The sequence below is a fragment of the Panthera tigris genome, chromosome X (genome assembly GCF_018350195.1).
Source record: "Panthera tigris isolate Pti1 chromosome X, P.tigris_Pti1_mat1.1, whole genome shotgun sequence".
Lineage (NCBI taxonomy): Eukaryota > Metazoa > Chordata > Mammalia > Carnivora > Felidae > Panthera > Panthera tigris.
In genome coordinates, this window is record NC_056677.1 from 111,643,732 (window position 1) to 111,667,326 (window position 23,595).

The window sequence follows — 23,595 nt, forward strand, 5'->3', positions numbered from 1 at the left end:
GTAATGGTTTATCTGTCCTGGAGTGAGTAGCACCATAGTCTCTAATACAGTTATAATGTCCCTTTCTAGCAAGGGAGTGAGGCTCTCTGGCAGATATCAGGGAAGAATGGGAAAAAATTAGGTTTCCCCATACACACCCCAGGGGCCGAGAGAAACAGAAGTTTTCCGGAGATGCCTCTAATTGTCATGCCTTGTTTGTATAGTTGGCCTGGAGTGGAAAGGAAGGCAGAAAAGATATCTCTGGTGTTAAGAAGGAAATCAACCGGTTTTCCTTCTGAATTTAGTTACCCGAGGTTCTGGGTTTCTGATAGACAGTTGGTTTAGGGGATTCACCGTGAAGAGCCCCAGGCCCCAGTTAGTCCCTTCTAGGGACACTGGTTATCCAACCCTCACAGATACAGGTCCCCGAGGGCATTCAGATCTCCAGTGACTGTCTCCACATTAGAGGCAGGGCTCATGGGGTTTTCATTTTGGTTGTCCCCTCTGAGGACATTCTCATTTTACTGCTCTGAATGGCCAGATAACTGGCACTTGGTGCCAGGACCTTGGGTAGTCTGGTCTGACATAGTACGTTAAGGCCACAACTAAGGCCTCAGATTTTTTTTAAGCCTCCTTTTCTGTTTTGTTTGTAATATACCCAATTGGCAGCTGTAAGAGCTCCTCCCCTTCAAGGCCATTTCCCTTCGCATTTGCAAAATGAGTCCAATTGTAGGATAATATTGTCATTGATATTTCCCTCTGGAGGCCAGGTTCCTCTTACAATTTCCATTGGGACCAAGCCTTTGGGCAAAAGAAAATGAATCATAATGCATTCCAAAGGAGTAATGGCTCTGGTTGGGGAGTTACCCATCTATAGGAAAAAGGAAGAAAGATGTCCCTTATCTCAATTTCCGGTAGGTGGCCAGGAGAAACCTCATCTCCTGTCCCTGCATTTTGGCTGGCTATGTGACTAGCAGCCAAAAGCCCTGTCAGTCTCGTGAGGTGCTGGGAGTAGTCATTCTTACCCAGGCTTGACTCTACCTCTGAGCACTGGCCTGGTCTTTCCTGTTTTGTTTTGTTTTTTAACTTACCCCTCCATTTCCCACCTATAGGACCTTGGGGATATGGACTGTGACCAAGCAAGACTTTCCTGGTTGTTGTAGGATGCACTAATTTTATCGTGGCCTAACAGTAACTTACATATTGATCATTGGCCATTGAGGAAAGGGGTTAAAGGGCCAAAGTCCAGGTCTATTCCCCTGCCTTTGTCAACAATGCCCATATAAATATGTTTCAGCCATGTGGATATCCATTTTGGGCATACAGTGGACTAAGTTTAGTAAAATGGTTCCCGTGTATCTTAGTAAAAGCCCTTCATATATCATCCCTCCCTCATATGGCACAGGCATCCAGTCCTCTGCTAAACAGGAACAACACAAATGTGTAGGATTTGGAGGCCAGCACCAAGGGTATTGCCATCATTTCCCCAGCTTTTGGATCAAAGGAGGAGGAATTTTAATCTTAACCCAGTGTACATTTAAAATCCATTTATTTTAACCTTAGTCCATCCTGACCACACATAAAATTTCTTTTTAAAGATTTTCCTTCATGAACCTTCTACAACTTTTCTTTGCATTTAGATTTTGTCCCAAGCCATTTTTCTCCAACTAAACAGTCTCATTTAGGACAAAATTACTTTCTTTTACCTTTAACAAAAATATATTTTCTTTTATATATATCTTTTATATATATATATATATATATATATATATATATATATCTTTCTTTCATATCTACTACTTTTCTACATACAGAGTTTTTTTTATTTTTATCAGTTTTAACTATATTTAGCAGAATTTTAACTCTTAGAAACCTTAGTCTCCAGTGAAAACTAAGTAGTAACAAATTGCGAACTCTATGTTATATCAGAATTTTTTTGAGATGGCAAACTTATGAATCCATTAAGCACAAAGCATGTTTGTCAACAGTTCCAAATATCCTTAGTTTTTTTTGCAACAAGTCAAAAGCACAGACCTACTTCTAGTAATTAGTGCTTTAGCTTATCTCATTAGATATCCAATGGATTCAATCTTAGTTTATCATGCAAGCCAAACTTTAACATTTTAGGTTACCAAAGACTTTGAAAACCATCTTAACAATTACCCATGGAAACTATGAGACAGACAAAGTTAACCATCACTTTCAGTCATCCTTTTGTTAACAAATTGGAACGGAGATAGCATGAGCTTATTTGACCTTCAACAAATCTAGGTAGAATAAAAGATTTGTTTTCAATGTTGATAAACATTGTCTACATCAAGCCAACAAACTTAAATTAGCTTAAACACTGAATCGGTTTTATTTGGGTCCATATAAGACAACTTGTTCCCCCTGGTTAATTTTTACCTGGAACATTGGTGGGGAAACCTGACGTAGGTGGTCTTCCCTCCCCAACATCTAGAGTGGGAGGAGGAGCTGCTGGTGCATATGAGGCATTAAGGAGCCGGTCATACAGGTTGCCTCCCCCCCAGGTGGTGCAGAAACAGGAGTGGGGGAGGGCGAGGGAAGGCAGAAGAGGAGAGGTGCCAGCAGAAGGCAGAGAAAGAGAATTCCCAGTTTTAAATCTTGTCCACTCACACGGAAGACCCAACCCTAGGTTTCTTTTGGTTTTTTTGGTTTGTTTTCCACTAGTGGAATTAGGCAGTCCATGTCAGTCTGGAGAATACAGGGAATGTTCCCGAAACAAAGGGAGTTTCAGCCGCTGCTTGGGAATATTACTTGAAGTCCCCGTTCTGAGGTGGGCTAACCAGAGACACATGGCTCTAATTATCACCGTCATTGACCCAGGAAGTAAATGAGAGACAAGTCCCCCCACACAGTCACACCAGGACTCCAACCCACCACCCTACATTCAGGGCCTTAGGGTGGCAGCTTCATTCCTTGCCCTTTGTGGAACCACTAGGGCAACTCTGGGAGGTAATCAGGCTCCCCTTCTGCCTCGTAGGGACAGATCTGCCAAAGCGAACCTGGGTTCTTACCAGTCTGACGGGTGTTCCCTTAGCTGGCTGCTGGGCCTCACGGGTTCCATTGACCCACACAGGGTCCTCGCCCCGGTGTACCTGGAGGGCTAGTCTCCTGCAGATCAAGCGGTCCACTGGCTCCAGGTGAGCTGCCTCCCGACACCTCAAGGTTCGGTTCATACCCCCGGCGGCAAAGGAGGTGGAAACACACCACCTCTGAATCCCGGACATGAGCCCCCAAATAATGTAGCAGCATTCTCGCACAGAGAGTCGTGACCCAAGACTTTTCATTCCCAGAAAAAACTTTTTTTGTGCCGGCACTGCTCAGTTGGGTTCATACCCAAAGCACTGAGCCCCGAATGCCACATGGTGTAGCTTTTTATAAATTTTTTACCTCTTTGTCTCTCATATATGGTAACACACAAACAGGCAGTCTGATTAACTGGCCTCATGTTACAAGGTCATGAGGGAAGTTGTCACAAACACTTATAGCCAGGTTGCCTTGAGTTTTTTTAATTCTTTCCTTAGGGAGGGACCCTACCACATGGCTATTGTTGATAGTGCTTACTACAGTCATTCAGTTGTATGTACCTCTTAGAATCAGTGTTTTTGTAGCCTTTGGGTAAATACCTAGTATTACAGTTGCTGGATCATAGGGAAGTTCTATTTTTAACTTTTTGAGGAAACTCCATACTGTTTTGGAATGGTTGCATTTTTGTCATTAATGAAACATGTATATTGCTACTTGTCAGGAAATGATGACCGATAAAGCAGAGGAGTCTGCTTTCGGACCCGAGAACCAAAGGAAACGTCATGGAGAACCCATGACTCCTGCTCCATCTAAGAGAAGGCCGACCATGGCGCTGCTGTCACTGAAACCGGAAGAAGAAGGAGCATCCCAGGCCGGGGGCTCAGCCGTGTTCTTGGAAGAAGGTGAGGGATGTCTGTCTCCCTCCCCTTCTTGACCCCTTGTCAAAATCCGTTCCCTCAGAAGCTTTGAATATGGCAGGAGATGGTATTCCATGCCAACCAGTTGGATTCTCTCTCTCATGACTTAACCCATCTCAGCAAAGGTGGGCTGAGTCACAAACCGGGTAGTGATTCACTGGCGGGATGAATCATTCCCAGCTGTCTCTCTACAGATGACCCCAAGGTCACAGCAATATCTGTGCTGGGAGAAGTGCCAGATAAAATACCAATACCAATGGAAATCAATATAGAAATAAGAGATCAGTTGAAGAGGGAGATTCGACAGTTTGGACAAAGTAAGTAGAACAGGAATTTCTAACCATGAAACCACAGTAAGTCTTACTCATTCTATGATTTAAACTCAATTCAAAAGAACTCTTGAGGTACATCCTTTGCCAGAATTGGGTTTTCCCAATTAGAATGGTTCCTCTTTATCTTGACTGAAATGTGCCAGGAAAACTTTTTTGGGGGGATTCTTTTCTATCTCTCCATTGGTTGTTGTGTGCCAGAGTTCCATTGGTAGATGTTCCGGTGTCTGGATGTAAGCATGTAAAGCACATGTACCCTGTCACATTGTAGGCCTTGAACGATTGCGGAGGCAGCACATACACCAAGATTGACTTCTACGTACTCTTTATACTTCAGCAATACTGACAGGTTTTTTTTTTTTTAATATCTCCAGAATATGGTAGAATCTTCAAATTGCTTCAAGAGGTGCAAGGGCCTCCAAAAGTGCAGAAAAAGTTTGTCTTATATGCCATGAAGGAAGCAGCGAGGTGAGTGTGGAGAACTCTCCAGTACGTTTCACACTGGGGCCCAGTGAGGCGTTGGGGGAGGGGTGGGGACGGGTCTGCCTGGCGTTTCTCAAACCCTGGTCCTCACTCAGAGGTCCTGCTGTGTCTGCACTTATTTATTTTGATATCGTCTGAGTCTCACTCATTCTTCCAAGCTCAGGGAGACTTCTGTTCACACAGAGTTTCAGGTGGGCGTGGACCCTGAACTGACACTCGTCTTATTTGCTGGATTTTCCTTACCATGCTGGTTCATTTTCTATTCCGATGTAGATTGGAAGCTTCTCTTTCTTCTCTTTCTATCCCCCCAAAGCCCCCGAAATTATGGGTTCTTGGATATCTTTTGGTGAATGACCTGTCTCTTTATTTTCAGCTACAAAAAACAAGAGTTAATAAGCCACCTTAAGAACATACTGGAAAAACTAGAATCTGACCACCTCAACGAAGACAATCCCAACCCAAATTTGTAATCCTATTGATGAAATGATCCATGAGAAACCAGAAGCAGTTCTCTGCCGCAGAGTGGATCCCGGTGTTGTTGATGCCTCTTCATATGTGTTAGTTATGAAAATTGTCTTCTTGAGGCTAAGAAAAATCATTAGAACTTTAATGAAATAAGTTTCTGTTAGTAAATGCTGGGCATTTGCCCTAAGTGTTTTGTTTCAATGGAAATTTTTTGTGTGTTTGTCTTCCCTCTAAAGTGGAAGAACCCCCATGGGGCATCCAAGTGGCTCAGTTGGTTAAGGGACCATCTTCGGCTCAGGTCATGATCTCACAGTTCATGAGTTCAAGCCCCGCATCGGGCTCTGTACTGACAGTTCAGAACCAGGAGCCTGTTTCGGTTCCTGTGTCTCCCTCTCTATGCCCCTCCCCCACTTGCACTCTGTGTGTGTGTGTGTGTGTGTGTGTGTGTGTGTGTGTGTGTCTCAAAAATGAATAAACATTAGAAAGTTGTTTTTTTTTTTTAATAAACTGAGGGAATCCCCTTAAGCCATCAGGATACACTCCATCCTAGTTCCTCAGCGGGTCCCAGGCCTGTAGCTGGCATTCATAACTGTCTTGTCCACTAGCCATTTCTTCTTCGTTTTGCCTGAGAGCTGTCTCAGCCTGAGGGGTCAGTGGGCTCCTCCTGAGGGGATGACTCACACCTTAATTACAGATGGACCTGACCAGTAGATGTCCTCACTGAAGTGAGTTGTTATAACTTCCTTTGACTGGAGTCAGCACCGTGAGAGCGCCGGGAGACACCCAAACCTCGCCGACATATTCCTCCTCAGTGTCTTGTGTCGTTGCGAGCCAGTGTCCTTAACACTCGGGTTCCGTCTCCCCACCCTGTGCAGGCGCCCCGTGTTTGCCTGACGGTGGGGAGAGACGAGCATCCAGACTGACCGCCGGGCAGCGTCTGTTTCCATTTCAGCGGAGTCAGGGTAGGGGCTCTGGTGGAAAACAGTCCTCCTTTGGGAAAAGACCTCCAGTACGGGGAAGCCTGAAGCTGTGGGGACAGGAAGCAAAATTTCGCTACTGGATGCGTGGGAGTGAGAGTGAGCGGAGCCCCTCACATTGCCATCCCTTCAGTAAGGAAGACGTGATCACGCCTACGGGAGGGACAGCTCTCTCTCTTGGCAAATGAGGGAGAGCGTGACAGCCTCTAAACTATATTGTCCCAGCCCCTCAAGGTACCGTCTCCAAGTTAGAACCAAAACTGAGGCTTTGAAAGATCATTCTATGATTTTTTTTGGAAACTTCTGCTTGGGGATGATGAGGCAGGTCATAACCCTAGTGAATTCGGTGAGCATGTGCCCCGAGAAGCAATATCCTTGTTTCTAAGTGATGCTGCCCGGAAATCCATGACAGGAGATCAGGCGTTTTCTAAGTCCATGGATGTTGGGTTTCTCAAAAATCGATGGGTGGGAAGGAAGATCCATCGGCAGAACCCAGGTGCAGCTACCTTTCCCTGAGGAAAGAGACCAAGATAATCAACCTGCCACCTGGTAGCTGACTGACCACGTGGGGGAATGGCGCCATATTGGGTTCTCGTGTGGGTCTGTGTGACTGGCGCACAAAGAAGTCAGCAGTGTCTACACAACAACATCAGTCCTGGTGCGTGATGCGCCATTACTACTTGGAGGAAGAGGGGTGCCTGTAAGGAGCTATGGGTGTGGTCCTGGGAGCTCAGAGTGGCCTCAACTGAGAGACATAAAGGAATTGGCGACCTCACTCCTACAACCTGAAGAAACTAGACCTGACAATGACCTGACAGGGCTTGGAAGCAGGTTTTCTCTCTTGAGTTTCCAGTTAATGACTCAGCATGGTCAACAACTTGACTTTAACTCCATGAGCCCCTGAGCAGAGAAACTCATAGTACCTGCCTGGAATTCTGAGCTATGAAACTGCTTGAGAATACATTTGTGTCATTTCACGCCGCTAAATATGGACAAATTTATTATGCAGAATTATAATATTAATATGGGTCTCTTATAGTTTGCCAAACCATAAGAGACTCTTAAAGGAACAACATCAACTTCCTGATCTGTGTTCCCTTGTAGGTTAAGGACTTTTTTTTCCCTTGCTGCTTTCATGATTCTTTCCTTGCCTGAGTATTTTGTGATTTGATTATGATATGCCTTGTTGATGGTCGGTTTTTGTTGAGTCTAATGGGGGTCCTCTGTGCTTCCTGGATTTTTATGTCTGTGTCTTTCCCCAGGTTAGGAAAGTTTTCCACTGTGATTTGCTCACATAACCCTTCTACCCCTATTTCTCTCTCTTCCTCTTCTGGGACCCCTATGATTCTGATGTTCCTTTTTAATGAGTCACTGATTTCTCTAATTCTTAAATCGTGCTCTTTTGCCTTCATCTCCCTCTTTTTTTCTGCTTCATTATTCTCTAGAAGTTTGTCCTCTATATCGGTGATTCTCTGTTCTGCCTCATCCATCCTTGCTGCCGCTGCATCCATCCGTGATTGCAGCTCAGTTATAGAATTTTTTATTTCATCCTGACTAGTTTTTGCTTCTTTTATCTCCACAGAAAGGGATTCTAATCTATTTTCAACTCCGGCTAGTATTCTTATTATCGTGATTCTAAATTCTGGTCCAGACACCTTGCTTGTATCTGTGTTGGTTAAGTCCCTGGCTGTTGTTTCTTCCTGCTCTTTCTTTTGGGATGAATTCCTTCGTTTTGCCATTTTGACCAGAGAAAAGGAATTAATGAGGTAGAAAAAATTAAAATTAAAAAAATTAAAATTAAAAAATATTAAAATTAAAACATTTTAAAAAACACACACAAAATCAAATAAATGATGCTAGATTCTTGGTGTGTTTTGGTCTGGGTGTTGAACGTGGTTTGACAGATTAGAGAAAAAGAGGGGTGAGGAAAAAAAGGGAAATCGTTTGAAGATTTGAAAAAATGAATACACCGAAGTAGACTAAAATGAGATGATGGGAGTAAAATAGAATTTGAAAAAATATACACAAAAGTAAAGAATAAGGGAGAAAAAATATTAAAGAAAATTAATAAAAATTAAAAATAAATATGAATCTTTTCTTATTCTGTATTCAAGAAAAAGAAAAGAAACGAAAAAGAAAAAAGATTTTAAAAAGAAGGAAAAAAAGGAAATGGTTTGAAAATTGGAAAAAGTGAATACATTGTAGTAGAGTAAAATAAAATGATGGAAGTAAATAGAATTTGAAAAAAATACATAAAAGCAAAAAATATAGTAAAAAATTTAAAGAAAAATATTTTTAATAGAAATTGAAAGTAAAAATGAAGTTTTTCTCTTTCTGCATTCAAGAAAAAGAAAAGAAATGAAAAAGAGTAAAAAGAAAGAGAAGGAAAAAAGGGGAAATCGTTTGAAAATTTGAAAAGGTGAATACACTGAGGTAGACTAAAATAAAATGATGGAAGTAAAATAAATTTGAAAAAATTTACACAAAAGTAAAAAATATAGTAATAAAAATTAAAGAAAAACATTCTTAATAAAAATTGAAAATAAAAATGAGTTTTTTCTCTTTCTGTATTCAAGAAAAAGAAGTGTAAAAGAGAAAAAAAAAGAAAGAAAGAAAATTGAATAGATGGACCTAGATGGACCTGCTAACAGATCCAAGTAGGAATGAAATTGCTTCGTTTTCCCCTAGAAGTTGGTCTCTGTAGCACTTTATAGTCCATAAACAAAGCCGGCAGTGAGACTTGTGTTCTTGAAGAGCGAGGTTGGCCCAGGTGGGCGGGGCTCAGTGTACCGGCTCCGCTCTCCACTGGATGGCGCTGCTAGGCTACTGGGGTGGAGCGTTGCCACGCTCGTAGGTGTGTATGCACACGCGCAGGAGCGGTGAAAATGGCGCCACCCGGCTACCCAGTCTGTTCTCCCGGTTCAGCAATCACGCACCCGTCCTCTGTCTTCAGCTCTGTCGACTCCCCGCTTTTTCACTCTCCGTAACCAGGCCCCAGGCAGTACCTCTCTCCGAAGTTTTGTCTCAGATGCGGCTGTGGTCCCCGGCCCCTTACTTCCGAAGGACTTCGGCTTTGACCCGTTCCGCCCCTCCGCGGGAGGGTCTCACAGAGCAAAGGCCGAATGAGCGATGGCCGAATGTCGGCTGCACCCAGGAACGCGGGCGGGACCCCGAGACTGCGGCCAGGTGCCAGCCCGCCCCAGAAAAAGTTCACGAGACAGCGTAGCAGCAGCATTTCAGGGATTAAGGAAAATCACAACACACATCTGGCACCAGGCTTCGCCCTTAATGACCTTGTTCCAGCACCAGCGAATGTGGCTGTTTTGCGGGGTCTGCTGGGACCAGGTGGCTTCAACAGTCTCTACCAAATGTCCCTCCAGCAGCGGACCGCTTCTCCCTGTGTGGCCCGAGAACCTCCTGGACCCACTCTGTTCCTGAGGATTCGCCCTTCCCACCAGAGCACCGCCAGGTATCAAGCTGGGGAGTTGCAGCCTTTGTGCTCCCCTCGTTTACAGTCTTAATGGAATTTAAACCCTCTCCTTTCTCCTTTCTCCCTTTTTAATTTAGTCCCTGTGGCAGTTTCCAATTTTCTGTTTTCTCTCCAGCTGCTTTGGGGAAGGGTGCTTTTCCCATATTCTCCACCCCCCCACCAGTCTCTGTCCTCTCTTCGCTCACAAAAGCACCTCCCTTCCTGCACCTTCTCTCTCCCCAAGTTCACTTCTCCACGCCATGTACCTGCTGAATTTTGGGGTTCAGGTTGTGCAGATTGTTGTGTTAATCCTCCAATTAGTTTTCTAGGTGTGTAGGATGGTTTAGTGTTGGTCTGGCTGTATTTCATGGACACGAGACACACAAAAAACTTCCATGCTCTTCTGCCATCTTGGCTCCTCCTCCTCATTGATGGAATTTTACCTCAGTCCCGTCTCTCAGTGGTGTCAGGGTTTCCCCAAATCCATCCAGTGGTGATAGTGGCACCATCAAGAATTTGAAAGCTTCATGGTGATGACTCTGAGCATGTCCCTTTCATCTTACCTATTTGGCCCGTGCAGAACTTTTACATCTTGGACAATGACAGCAAAATATCATAAACTTAGTTGGCTGTTTATTCACTTATAGCTGCTGTTTTCCTTGAAGCTCCATTCTTTAGCAATTAACACATTCCTGGGCATCTGGTAAGTACATTTGAATGAGCAAATGCTTTCTTCTCTTTTAGAAAACCTAGCCAGAAAGAGTTTGCCTTCAGTTGGAAAAGGCACCCTCACTTCCTACCTCAGGCTTGTATCAACTCTCTAAGCTTATGGCATAAACTACTCCTCACAGGCCTTCACCACCTGTCCCTTACATCGGGCACTGCACTATTCCTTTACCTCCATGACGTTATTGTCATTGAGAAGGAAGGAGAAACTAATATAGACACATTGGCAACACAGGTGAAAGACAGAGCGTAGGAAAGAATTCTCACAAAATCAGAGGCTTTGCAATTTAGTGAAATGCTTAGTGATACAGTAGTCTGGGGCATGTCACAATTATGCTTGTATGGTGAACAGCAAGTTGGTAAATCTGAACTTTCTTACCATTCAAAAAGAGACATATAGCAAAGAGTTGGCCTATCAGATGCTGGTGATAACATGGTTTATGGTTTTGTGATTTTGTGGTTCTATGACCCACTGACATGTTACCTTAAAACGTGCTAGCTTGGAGTAGGGCCCAGAAGAAAGATGTTCTCTGAGGATCCACCATGGCCACATACATGGGAGGTCCCTGTGACCACTTGACGGGAAAAGAAACACATCATGTCTGATTTGCAGTTGTTACTTCCCAATATACAAGCATTTTGTACATATTATTTTTCTTTTATTTTTTAAATACAATTTATTGTCATTGGCTAACATACAGTGTATACAGTGTGCTCTTGGTTTTTGGGGTAGAATCCCATGGTTCATCACTTACATACAACTCCCAGTGATTATCTCAACAAGTGCCCTCCTCAGTGCCCATCACCCATTTTCCCCTCTTCCCCACTCCCCATAAACCCTGAAATGGTTCTCTGTATTTAAGGGTCTCTTATGGTTTGGCAAACTATAAGAGACCCATATTAATATTATAATTCTGCATAATAAATTTGTCCATATTTAGCGGCGTGAAATGACACAAATGTATTCTCAAGCAGTTTCATAGCTCAGAATTCCAGGCAGGTACTATGAGTTTCTCTGCTCAGGGGCTCATGGAGTTAAAGTCAAGTTGTTGACCATGCTGAGTCATTAACTGGAAACTCAAGAGAGAAAACCTGCTTCCAAGCCCTGTCAGGTCATTGTCAGGTCTAGTTTCTTCAGGTTGTAGGAGTGAGGTCGCCAATTCCTTTATGTCTCTCAGTTGAGGCCACTCTGAGCTCCCAGGACCACACCCATAGCTCCTTACAGGCACCCCTCTTCCTCCAAGTAGTAATGGCTCATCACGCACCAGGACTGATGTTGTTGTGTAGACACTGCTGACTTCTTTGTGCGCCAGTCACACAGACCCACACGAGAACCCAATATGGCGCCATTCCCCCACGTGGTCAGTCAGCTACCAGGTGGCAGGTTGATTATCTTGGTCTCTTTCCTCAGGGAAAGGTAGCTGCACCTGGGTTCTGCCGATGGATCTTCCTTCCCACCCATCGATTTTTGAGAAACCCAACATCCATGGACTTAGAAAACGCCTGATCTCCTGTCATGGATTTCCGGGCAGCATCACTTAGAAACAAGGATATTGCTTCTCGGGGCACATGCTCACCGAATTCACTAGGGTTATGACCTGCCTCATCATCCCCAAGCAGAAGTTTCCAAAAAAAATCATAGAATGATCTTTCAAAGCCTCAGTTTTGGTTCTAACTTGGAGACGGTACCTTGAGGGGCTGGGACAATATAGTTTAGAGGCTGTCACGCTCTCCCTCATTTGCCAAGAGAGAGAGCTGTCCCTCCCGTAGGCGTGATCACGTCTTCCTTACTGAAGGGATGGCAATGTGAGGGGCTCCGCTCACTCTCACTCCCACGCATCCAGTAGCGAAATTTTGCTTCCTGTCCCCACAGCTTCAGGCTTCCCCGTACTGGAGGTCTTTTCCCAAAGGAGGACTGTTTTCCACCAGAGCCCCTACCCTGACTCCGCTGAAATGGAAACAGACGCTGCCCGGCGGTCAGTCTGGATGCTCGTCTCTCCCCACCGTCAGGCAAACACGGGGCGCCTGCACAGGGTGGGGAGACGGAACCCGAGTGTTAAGGACACTGGCTCGCAACGACACAAGACACTGAGGAGGAATATGTCGGCGAGGTTTGGGTGTCTCCCGGCGCTCTCACGGTGCTGACTCCAGTCAAAGGAAGTTATAACAACTCACTTCAGTGAGGACATCTACTGGTCAGGTCCATCTGTAATTAAGGTGTGAGTCATCCCCTCAGGAGGAGCCCACTGACCCCTCAGGCTGAGACAGCTCTCAGGCAAAACGAAGAAGAAATGGCTAGTGGACAAGACAGTTATGAATGCCAGCTACAGGCCTGGGACCCGCTGAGGAGTAGGATTCAGTGCAACCTGGTGACTTCGTGGGGTCCCCCATTTCAGGGGGAAGGCAAACACAGACACACACACACAATAAATCGTCTGTTCAAACCAAATACTTAGGGAAAATGCCCAGCTTTTAATAACAGAAATTTATAACATTTAAGTTCCAACTCTTTTTCTTAGCCTCAAGAAGACAATTGTCTTAACTAACACATGTGAGGAGGCATCAACAATATCAGGTTCCATTCTAAGGCAGCCATCTTGTTCTGGTTTGTTATTGATCATTTCACTAGTAGGATTATAAATTTGGGGTGGGATTATCTTCGTTGAGAATTTGGTCTGATTCCAATTTTTCTAGTACTGTCTCAAGGTGGCTTATTAAGTCTTGTCTTTTAAATCTGAAAACAAAGAAACAAGTCACTAGCCAAAAGATATCCAAGAACCCATAATTATGGAAACTCTGTGAAGAACAGAAAGAGAAGCTTCCAATCTACATGGGAATAGAAAATGGACCCTCATGGTAAGAGACAATCTAGGAAATACAAAGAGTGTCGGTTGATGGTCCACACCCACCTGAAATTTTGTTGTGAATAGAAGTCTTATTGAGCTTGGAAGAATGAGGCAGATCAGATAATATCAATCTAAATAACTACAGAGACAGCATGAACTCTGAATGAGGGTCAGGGTTTAAGAAAGCCAGGCAGTCCTGTCCCCACCCTTTGCCCAGCACCTCCCTGGGCCCTGCTGTGAAACATACTGGAGTTTCTCTCTGTACCCACCTTGTTGCCTTCCTCCTGCAAAATGCAACAAAATTTTTGCCGCAATTCCAGAGGTTCTTGCACTCCTTCAAGCAGTTTGAAGACTCTATCATATTCTGGATATATTTAGAAAAAAAACTGTCAGTATTTCTAAAGTAGAAAGAAGAGGCAGAACTCAATCTTGGTGTATCTGCTGCCTCAGCAATCATTCAAGGGCTAGAATGTTACATAGTACTTGTGCTTTACATGCTTACATCCGGACACCGAAACATAGCTACCCATGGAACCCTTACGAATAATAAACAATTAAGAAATTAAAAAAAGAACAAAGTACTGAGACATTTTAGTCACAATAAAGAGGAACTGTCTTAAATTATGTGAAAACCCAATTCTGGGAAAGGATAAGCCGTAAGAGCTCTGTGGAATCCAGTCTAAATCACAGAATGAGAGGGGCGCCTAGGTGGCTTAGTCGGTTAATCATCCAACCCTTGATTTCAGCTTAGGTCATAACCCCACAGTTCATGAGATCCAACCCGGCGCTGTCAGTGCAGAGGCTGCGGGATTCTCTCTCTCCCTCTCTCTGCCCCCCCTTCTCAAAATAAGTAACCTTAAAAAAACTTTGAACTCATAGAATGAGAAAGACTTCCTGTGGTTTCACTTATGAAAATTCCTATTCTACTTACGTTGTCCAAATCTTTGAATTTCCTTCTTCAATTGATGTTTCATTTCCGCAGTGATTTCCATTGTTTTTGGCGGTTTCCCTGGCCCTTCTTCCAGCACAGATACTGCGGTGACCTTGGGATCATCTGTAGAGAGACGGATGGTAATGATTCCTCCCGCCAGTGCATTACTGCCAGGTCTGTGACTCAGCCCACCTTTGCTGAGACGGGTTAAGTCACGAGACAGAGAGTCCAATTGGTTGGTGTGGAATACCATCTCCTGCCATATTCATAGGCTCTGGGCGAACGGATTTTGACAAGAAGCTATCAGTAGGGATCGACCACTTTTCCCTCGCCTGCTGTGGATATTGTGAACGACAGGTGCATCTGGAAACCAAGTGTAATGCGGAGCTGCAACGGCAGGCATTTCAACGACCCCGCATGGACATCCACGTGCTCCACAGTCTCTCAAGGTCTTAGGTCATAGCAGGAGGATACACCGGATCCATGTATCCGACCTGAAAATTTGACTTCAGGAAAAATAACAGAACAAAGAAGCCTCTTACATTCTTGGCACTCTGCATGCATACAGAAATGTAGTTGGGCAGTACAACCAGTAAACAAACATTCACAGGGCCCTGGCACTCATGGTTTAATGCCCCTTTGATGCCGTTTACAAGGTAAAAAGCTGAACGTGCCACTTGATGTCAGCATGCCTGATATTGGCACTCCATCACCAACACTCCAGTCAGTTAATGATCTTCCTCATCTGTCTTTTCTGTCTCGGAAGATGAATTATTTTCTACATCATGTTGACACCTCTCCTTCATTTACTCAGCCTCCTCTGTGCCAGGCACTGAGCCAAATGCTGGGAGATCGGCAGTGAACGTGACAGACAGAAACAATCCCTACCCTTGTGGAACTTACATCCTCATGGGGAAGTCAGACAGTATGTGTAAAGTGGGTAAAGGGAGTTATACAGTTTGAACTCGTGTTAGGAAGGAAGACATCAGGGATGTGACAGAGAGCAGGAGGGGGTGCCTCCAGGATCCGCGGTGGGGCAGGGCCCTCTGAGGAGGTGACCCGTGGAGCAGGAGACAGGGCGGCCTGTGCACGTGAGGAGGACTTCTGGCTGCCGTGAGGGCCAGTGCAGGGCCCTAGGAGGGGACGAGCCGGGGCCGTGGAGCAAAGGACAGAGGCAGAGAGAACAAGGAGGACACCCAGAGGACGCGTGCAGGAGAGGAGGGCAGGACCGGGTCCTGCAGAGCGTGTAGACCAGCGTCGGGAGCTCCAATCGTGTTCTGAGTGCTCGGGGGGAGTTGGTGGCGGGTTTCGGGATGGACGTGGCAGGATCGGATTTCCTTGCGCACAGAGTCAGTCGGGCTGCAGGGCAGTGATGGGTCAGGAGGGTCAAGTGGGAGAGCAGGCTGTAAGGTCAGAAGCTAGTGCAGCGACCTGCTGAGTGAGGAGGAGGTGGGTAGAGGGACATCCCGATGGTGGGATCCAGGAAGGAGTACAATATTAAGAGGAGAGCCAGAAGACTCAAAAAAGAATGAAAGAAAAGGAATATTCAATAAGGAGAAGGAAACCAGTTGAGTGCGGAGCTTGGGAATCCAGGAAGGTTTCCATGAAGGAGAGCGGGAACACCTGTGCCTAATGTGGATGAGAAATTAAGGGCAGCGTCACCCAAAGCCGGTGACCTTGAGGGAACTGCTCCCTGGCAGGGAGGAGCCAGAGGCCAGGCTGCACTGGGGCAGGTCAGGAAGGGGGTGGGGGACAGGCATCCTCACCATCTTCCAACCACACGGCTGAGCCCCCGGCCTCGGATGCTCCCTCTCCTTCCGGCATCACTGACAGCATTGCCATGGTCAGTCTTCTCTTACACAGAGGAGAAGTCATGGGTTCTCCACGACGTTTCATTTGGTTCTCGGGCCCAACAGCAGACTCCTCTGCTTTATCGGTCATCATTTCCTGAGAAGCATCAGAAACATAGCCCATTAATGACAAAAATGCAACCAAACTAGGATGCATGGATGGCTCAGACCCTTGATATCAGCTCAGGTCATGATCTCACGGTTCGTGGGACAGAGCCCTGACTCAGGGCTGCTCGGGTTTCTCCCTCTCATTCTCTCTGCCCCTCCCCCGCTGGTTCTCTCTCTCTCTCTCTCTCTATCAAAATAAACAAATAAACTTAAAAAATGCAACCATGCTGAAGCTGCATTGTACATATGTGTATACAACATGCCTCTCCATCGTTAATGTGAGTTTTCTCAAGGGCCAAGGTTTATCATGCCCCCACAAACACTCCGTTCTCAGGAGCCCCAGCCTCTTTTCCATCCCTCTAGGGAGAAAATGGAGGAAGCTTGGGAGGAAGCTATCCTACAAGCGTAGTCCAAAGGCAAACATTGTACACGATGAATCAGCTCACTTGCAGGATGCGAACCCCTCAGCCAGAATTAAATAAATACATGATTACCTCGCTGACAAAGTAAATAACATTCTGTGTCAACCCTTTCAGGGGAAATAATTCAGTTTCCTTTCCATTTTGATTTAAATACATTATCGATATTGGCCGAGTCTTTACAGAATGCCCCTCGTCGAGGGTGAGGGGACAGGAGGTGGAAATCTTTAATCCACGCGTGTCCAATGGCACAGAGTCCAATGTGTCCATCTAGGAGCCCTGTGATGGGCACTTCTCAATATTGTTCATAGATCAATTGGCACATATTGGTATGACAGACTAGCTGAAAGGTCTTCTCATTTAAGGGTAACCCCCAAATTTGCCCCATCATATTGGAATGAACTGGGGACAAATTCCTTTTCTGAATCATTGACAGTTCCCATTAAGGAGAAGTACAAAAGGGGAGAATTATTTTCATGGAGCATTTCATACCAGCCAGCTAAATGCTCTACTCTGCTAAATGCTCTACTCGTACTAATTTATTCAGTATTTCACAGAGCTATAATTGTGGCAAAAACTCAGGGCCAAGGTAAGGAAGAGAAGATGTGGAGTCAGAAGGGATCTGGAGCCCAGAGAGTCCCAGGAGCAGTGGGAGGGTTTGGTAGTACTGATGCCTTCTCCAGGGGTTGCTAGCATGCAGCCTTCAGTTTGGTCTGGTCATGAAAATCCCTTTGCTCGGAACAGACCATCTTATAAAAGTGTTGAGGGCCGCCTGGGTGGCTCAGTCGTTTGAGCGTCCGACTTCGACTCAGGTCATGATCTCGCAGTTGGTGGGTTCGAGCCCCGCATCAGGCTCCGTGCCGACAGCTCCGAGCCTGGAGCCTGCTTCGGATTCTGCATCTCCCTCTTTCTCTCTCTGCCCCTCCCCTGCTCCTGCTCTGTCTCTCTCTGTTTAAAAAATAAATAAAAACATTAAAAAATTAAAAAAGAATAAAGTGTTGAGATGAGGCGGGGGTGGCCACATCAAGAGTGGCCAGAACAAGAACTTAAGGTCCCCGAAATCCCTGCTGTGAGGCCTCACGCGCTGCATTGGACCACAGTCACAAGAAATCCAGGAACAGGAGTGACTAGGGAAGAGCGTGTCAGACTGCTGAGCACGACTTCCATCACCTCGACTACATCTGTCACCCTGCCATTGACATGCTTGTTTATCAGCAGATCTCTTGTGATGCTGGTGAGTGTGAATCCCTTTCCCTGAGAACTGTCATCCCCTGAAAACTACTTTAGTACCATTCGAACTGCAAGATGTTAACTGCATTTAACTTTGAATATAAACCTTCGATTGCATTTGAACTCAAAATGTTCACAGTCAGGGCCTGGAGTAAAGTGACCATATGAGGGTTGAGCAGCACAGGGAGTTGATCTGTTCTCAAACCTGATTCCAGGCCAACCCGGGGACCACCCCTCCTTTGCTTTCTCAAGGCTCCTGCCTGGCACCTTCCATTGTATTAGCTGAGATAAAATAGAGACACTTAGAGAAAAATAAAGCTTACCAAAATTTTACTAAAGAAGAAAGAGAAAATCTAGAACTCCTGTATCTGGTAAAAGTATTAACAATTTAAAACTCCTATCCAATTTTAAAAAATTAAAAACATTAAAAAATTAAAAATAAACAAAAACTTCCTATCCAGAAGGCTTCCCTGATGAGTACTCCAGGAATTTAGGGGGAAATAATATCAGTGTTACATAAACTCTTGGACCAGTTCCCACCTCATTTTATGATGCAAGTATAAACCTGACACCAACATCTAACAAGGACATAGAAGAAAGGAAAACTACTGGCCAAGATTCCTTTCCTGAAAACACATATAAAAATTCTAAACAAAAGATTAGCAAACAAAAATAAAAGATATGCATCATGTTATGATGTAGTGTATTTCATGAAGGCAACATTGGTTTAAAATTTGATCAGTCCAATTGTATTTAGAAAAAAAAAACAAGGAAAGTTTCCATTATTAATTTTATAGATGTTTCCAAGTTCAAAAGCTACTGATGCTTAAAAATTATCAGCAACTGAGAATAGAAGGCAGTTTCCTTAACCTAATAGAGAGTATTCACCCCCCAAAATCCTATAGCAAACATAATACTTAATGGCGATATACCAAACATTTTCTACCTAAGTTTGTAAACCAGACAAGGACGTCTACTATCTATTCAAAAATATATGGAGGTCATAAAAACTGCAGCAGTGCCAAGAAACTATTACAAGTATAAATTGTGGAAAGGTAAAAGCAAAACTGTCATTCACAGATGACATTTTTCTGTACATGGAATATCCAAAAGGATACAAACAATTAGAGTTGATATGTGAACAACAGCGAATTTATTATATTCAGGAGGAAGGATCAAAAACCACATCTACTTCTCTGTAATAACCAAAATATTTAGAAAAAGAAAATTAAAATACCATTGCAAACAGTGTCAACAACATCAAAACCCAGGGAGTAAACCTAATGACAGGTGTCCCACAGAACTATACGTAACACAAAAACACCACTGAGAGATGCTTCAGGCCTCAAGGCAATGGAGAGAAATACATTTTTTTTATGGATTGCAAGACTCATTAAGTCATTATTGTCATTTCTGCCAGGAATAACTATTGCAATCATATTTAAATGTAAATAACTTTCTATTTCAAATTTCAAAACTCCATCTTGTTCCTTTTGGGGAAATTAGTGAGCTGATAGTAAACAGTGGAAGGGCTGAGACAGTCTTTCAGAGAAAGCAGGTTGGAAGAGGTAAGACGCCAGCCAGCAGACTTCCTGGAAAGGAGGAGCATGGCAAGCACGTGGCACTGGGGCAAGGGTGGGCGGATACACCCGTGCAAGAGCCTAGAGAGTCTAGAAATCAATCCGGAAATAACAGCTGCTAGATGGCTGACACTGGGGCCCACGAACCACTGTGGTCCCTTCGGTAAGTCCACCCGGTCCCTGCAGGGAAATGCGCCTCCTCTCTGACCTCAGTTCCATCCACACCACATTGATATCAGATGAATAGGAAATCTGGGACAAAACTTAGGACGTCACCTTCATGGCTTTAGAGTAGGAAAGGTTTTGAAAAAATAAAAGCACTGACCAGAAAGAAGAGACTGTTCAATACACTTATTCGAACCGAGAATATCTGTTCATCAAAATGACACTATTGAGATGGTGACAAAGCAAAACAGATCTGCAGAAGATACTCAGAATGATATATTTAAATATGCACAGAAATAGAAATATATGTAGGGCTACAAATCAATTTAGCAAAACACAAATATTTCAATGAAATGTGGCTAAAAGACCTGGAAGGGCACCTCGTAAAACACACACACACGAATGGCCAGTCAACCTCTAATCAGCACAAAATGCACATTTAGACTTAAGGAGAGGCCCCTGCACACCCAGCAGGGTGGCTGAGATTCAAGACTGCCTGCACACCAAGTGTTTGTGAGTATGTAACGGTAACCAACTCTCATACACTGTGGACCCAGGTCCCCAGCTTGATGCCCCAGGTGATAGTTAAAAAGTGGGATGAAACTCCCCCAAGACTAGATCCAGAATTCAAGGAAAATTACTGTGCCCAAGGCTGCAACACAGCATCCATGGAAGAACAACTCCCCGCAGAGTGCCTTCGCGCACCCAACGAAGACCTCCCCCCAAAGGCTGAGACAGAGCCCCACACGGCTCCGCAGCCACGGCTGAGACGGCAGCCGGGGCCTAGTCCCCCCACTGCAGAAGGGACACCTCCTCGGCCAGGGCTGAGGCGGAGCACTCAAGGCGGAGTCCCCCTTCTGTGCACAGACGGACCTTTCCAACGACAGTCTCAGCTCCCCAGATGGCAGCAGAGGGAGCACCAAGAAAGAGCCCAAGCCGCCAGCGCTGAGAAAGGACCCAACGTCAAGCTGTCTCCCCGACGGCTCACACAGAGCCCCCGAGGGCGACTTTCACTCCAGTCTTAAACACCCGAGGAACAGCACCCGCACTGGCTGTGACGCGGCACCCATGAAAGCCTCCCCAGGACTAAGCGTCCCCCCCCCCACCCCGCCCGGGGACCCGCCCGACGCGAGCAAAGCCCACCGCCATCGTGGCTGCGACAGAGCACCCAGGGAAAAGTGCCCCCTCAGGCTGAGCCAAGCCCCGAGGAGAGGCTCCCACAGGCTGAGGCAGTGGCCCTCGTGGGCAGGAACCTAGGGGCTGAGGCAACGCGCCGAGGAAACGCTGCCCTCGCACGGCTCGGGCGGACTGCCAGGAAACACCCCCGGCCCCGCTCACGACTGAGATAAGCCCCCGGACGAGAGTCCCCTCCCCAGCACCGAGACGGTTCCACGAGGAACGCCCCTCGCGGCACTCTGTCTCTCCGAGCACCAAACTGGCCCACCCCCGGGCTGAGGCCAGAAGCCGAGGAGCTGTTTCCACGGAGCTGAGGCAGATCACCCAGCAAGATACCGCACCTAAGGGAGACACGCCCCCCGAGTTCAGGGAGAGCTCGCAGGGAAAAGAATCCGCGCTCCGAGTGTGAAGATCCTGACCTTGTTCCCGGAGCCTGGCAGCAACCCGCACAATGGCAGTGAGGCTGTGGTGCCTCTCACGTGGAACTTTCTAGAAACGTGCCCTCTGGGAGTTGCTGGAAATGCGCCCTCTAAGGGTTCTGGGAGTGGTGTGCACAGGCACGTGTGTGGCCAGAGGACTGATACATTATTACTTTCCCGGGGGGTGTAAGCCAAGCTGCAGACCCCGGATGCTGCAGGCGCGCTGCAGGGCAGCGGGCCTGCAACTCCTCGGCGCAGAGCCGGGTGCTGGAGAAGCCTCGGGCCCCCAGGAGCCTGCTGTGCCAGTCCCCCAGCGCCACGAAGCACGTCTTTCCACCCCCCACGCCCCCGCTAGCATGTGTCAGGCGCCCCCTACAGACAGACCTCGGTCACTGACGCCACAGGAAAACTTAAAGGAACCAGAACATTTTTCAATCCAGCAGCCAACAGTGTGAATTTGGAGCGGAGAGGGAATAAATCAAAAGCTGGCACACCGTATTAACAGTAAAAGAGGAGGATGATATGATCATCCTAATAGATGAAGACCACACATGATAAAATGCAGCAAGTATTCGTGAGAAAAAGTTAAAAGCCTTTGCTACGAAAGTGCCAGCACAAATCTGCTTTGCACATTACTCTTGGGGGGGAGTTAGAAATGTTGCTCATTGGGGCGCCTGGGTGGCTCAGTCTGTTAAGGGCCGAGTTTAGCTCAGGTCAAGATCTTGTGGTTCCTGAGTTCCAGCCCCGAGTCGGGCTCAGTGCTGACGGTGTGGAACCTGTTTGGGAATTCTTTCTCTTTCTATCTCTGCCCTTCTTCTCTCTCTCTCCCTCTCAAATTAAATAAACTTTTTTTTAAAAAACGAAATATTGCTCATAAAATCAAAACAGGATCACCCCTTCTCTTCCACACTCGGTACAGGAGCATCAGGTTGCCAACAGGGCTGTGCACACAGAGGGAGCTCTCAGACTGCGGAATTACGCACAGTCCTGACAGCAGTGCTTTCCAGGCAGTCACCAGGCACCTCGAATAGTGACAACCGTCTGGAAACGGAGCTTTGCGGAAGCTCTAAATCTCTTTCTTCCCCTTCAGTGCGGCTGCTAGGTTGCCGCCTCGCAGAGCAACGGGAGCTGTGAGTCAATTTTCAAGGCTACTGGGGAGCAGAAGAGAGGAGGTTAGGAAGAGGGCAGTTTAAAACACCACAAAGTCTGCTGTCAGCATTGCGATTTAGCCAGTTTTCTTGCATAAACATCGTTCCGAGTTTTGCAGCCCCGTTGGTTAATTCCAGAGTGCTGAAACCTTGACAACATTTGCCAGTGTTCTCATTGCCGTTTTGCATCAGTGGGTTTTCAGAAGTTTTTATTCTACCACTTTGTAAGTGCTTCTTCCTACATACTCCATTTCAATCTAAGTATAAACACAAGAAATGAAACTATATTATTCACAAAGTCCTTTTCCTCTGGAAGAAAACTAATGCGTGGTGCCTATATAATTGTGCACAACCACCCATGATGAGGACTTTAAGAAATCTATCTATCTATCTATCTATCCCCTATTTTCATTAAGCCTCATTATAGCACCTGCTACTAGAGTTAGTTAGATTTCCCCCTGTGTGGATAGCTTGCACGTAGGGATTCTTTGGAATTTCATATGTGAAATTTCCTTGCTGTTAAGTTGCATAACCAAACATGAACAAATACCCTTGTTGCTGAGTGATGTTTCAGATTTAAATCCTTACATTCTCATCTTCGATTGTATTTCTTTTTTTATTCAAAAAACTTTTTTATGTTTTTATTTTATTTTTGAGAGAGAGCCAGAGTGCGAGCAGGGGAGGGGCAGAGAGAGAGGGAGACAGAATCTGAAGTAGGCTCCAGGCTCTACGCTGTCAGTGCAGAGCTCGATGTGGGGCTTGAACTCACAGACTGTAAGATCATGACCTGAACTGAAGTCGGACACCCAACCAACTGAGCCACCCAGGTGCCCCAGTCTTTGATAGTATTTTGAAAGAAAAAGGTACAATTTTTGTCCTGGAAGGACTAAATAAATCACAAGAAAGTCATAACTGGAACGTTCTCCAGCATTGATGAACTTGTGAAAATAAAAAATTCATACATGTATGTATGCGACGTCATCACCTTTGTGTACACTAAATCTTTGTAAATTAGTAAAAACGTGACTAGTTGAGGAAATGTCAACCTTTTCATAAACATTAAAAGAAAACTTCACAATGTCATGTTTTTCTTACAGCATATCCCTTGTCAGTCTGATAAGGGTCTTTTAACTTCCAGACTGCCTGGCTTGCTCCAACACTTTGCCTCTGTATGTCTGCAAAACCCACCACAGCAGTGCTCATATTAGCGTTAGACTGAATAACCAGAAGACTGGAATCTTGAAGGGGCGTACTTAGAATTCCACCTACCACACAGGCCAAGAGGGGACAACTCTATAGGAAATTTGTTCAAGGAAATCCTTCCAGA

The 23,595-nt window shown here is 45.5% G+C and overlaps 2 protein-coding genes across 2 annotated transcripts; one reads left to right on the forward strand and one right to left on the reverse strand.

Moving 5' to 3' along the window:
* The first annotated feature begins 3,730 nt into the window (after positions 1-3,730).
* LOC122235297 (integrator complex subunit 6-like) lies at positions 3,731-5,229 on the forward strand. The gene is made up of 4 exons (XM_042973975.1): positions 3,731-3,932; positions 4,142-4,264; positions 4,651-4,744; positions 5,133-5,229. Exons 1-4 carry the CDS (start codon positions 3,731-3,733, stop codon positions 5,227-5,229), a joined length of 516 nt encoding a protein of 171 aa, XP_042829909.1.
* A 7,619-nt stretch (positions 5,230-12,848) lies between these two features.
* On the reverse strand, positions 12,849-21,308 carry LOC102952305 (integrator complex subunit 6-like). The gene is made up of 5 exons (XM_007094089.3): positions 21,121-21,308; positions 15,940-16,120; positions 14,174-14,296; positions 13,512-13,606; positions 12,849-13,130 (listed from the first exon to the last, which is right to left on the reverse strand). Exons 2-5 carry the CDS (start codon positions 16,115-16,117, stop codon positions 13,125-13,127), a joined length of 402 nt encoding a protein of 133 aa, XP_007094151.2. The 5' UTR covers positions 16,118-16,120; positions 21,121-21,308; the 3' UTR covers positions 12,849-13,124.
* Positions 21,309-23,595: the final 2,287 nt, after the last annotated feature.

Excerpts from the sequence above, each read along its gene's own strand:
- LOC122235297 (XM_042973975.1), top strand. The coding sequence starts at position 3,731 with ATGTATATTGCTACTTGTCAGGAAATGATGACCGATAAAGCAGAGGAG. Across the intron at positions 3,933-4,141 it reads AGCCGTGTTCTTGGAAGAAG|ATGACCCCAAGGTCACAGCA; the intron begins GTGAGGGATGTC and ends GTCTCTCTACAG. Across the intron at positions 4,745-5,132 it reads GCCATGAAGGAAGCAGCGAG|CTACAAAAAACAAGAGTTAA; the intron begins GTGAGTGTGGAG and ends CTTTATTTTCAG.
- LOC102952305 (XM_007094089.3), bottom strand. The coding sequence starts at position 16,117 with ATGATGACCGATAAAGCAGAGGAGTCTGCTGTTGGGCCCGAGAACCAA. Across the intron at positions 14,297-15,939 it reads AGCCGTGTGGTTGGAAGATG|ATGATCCCAAGGTCACCGCA; the intron begins GTGAGGATGCCT and ends GTCTCTCTACAG. Across the intron at positions 13,607-14,173 it reads AATTCAAAGATTTGGACAAC|AATATGATAGAGTCTTCAAA; the intron begins GTAAGTAGAATA and ends AAATATATCCAG.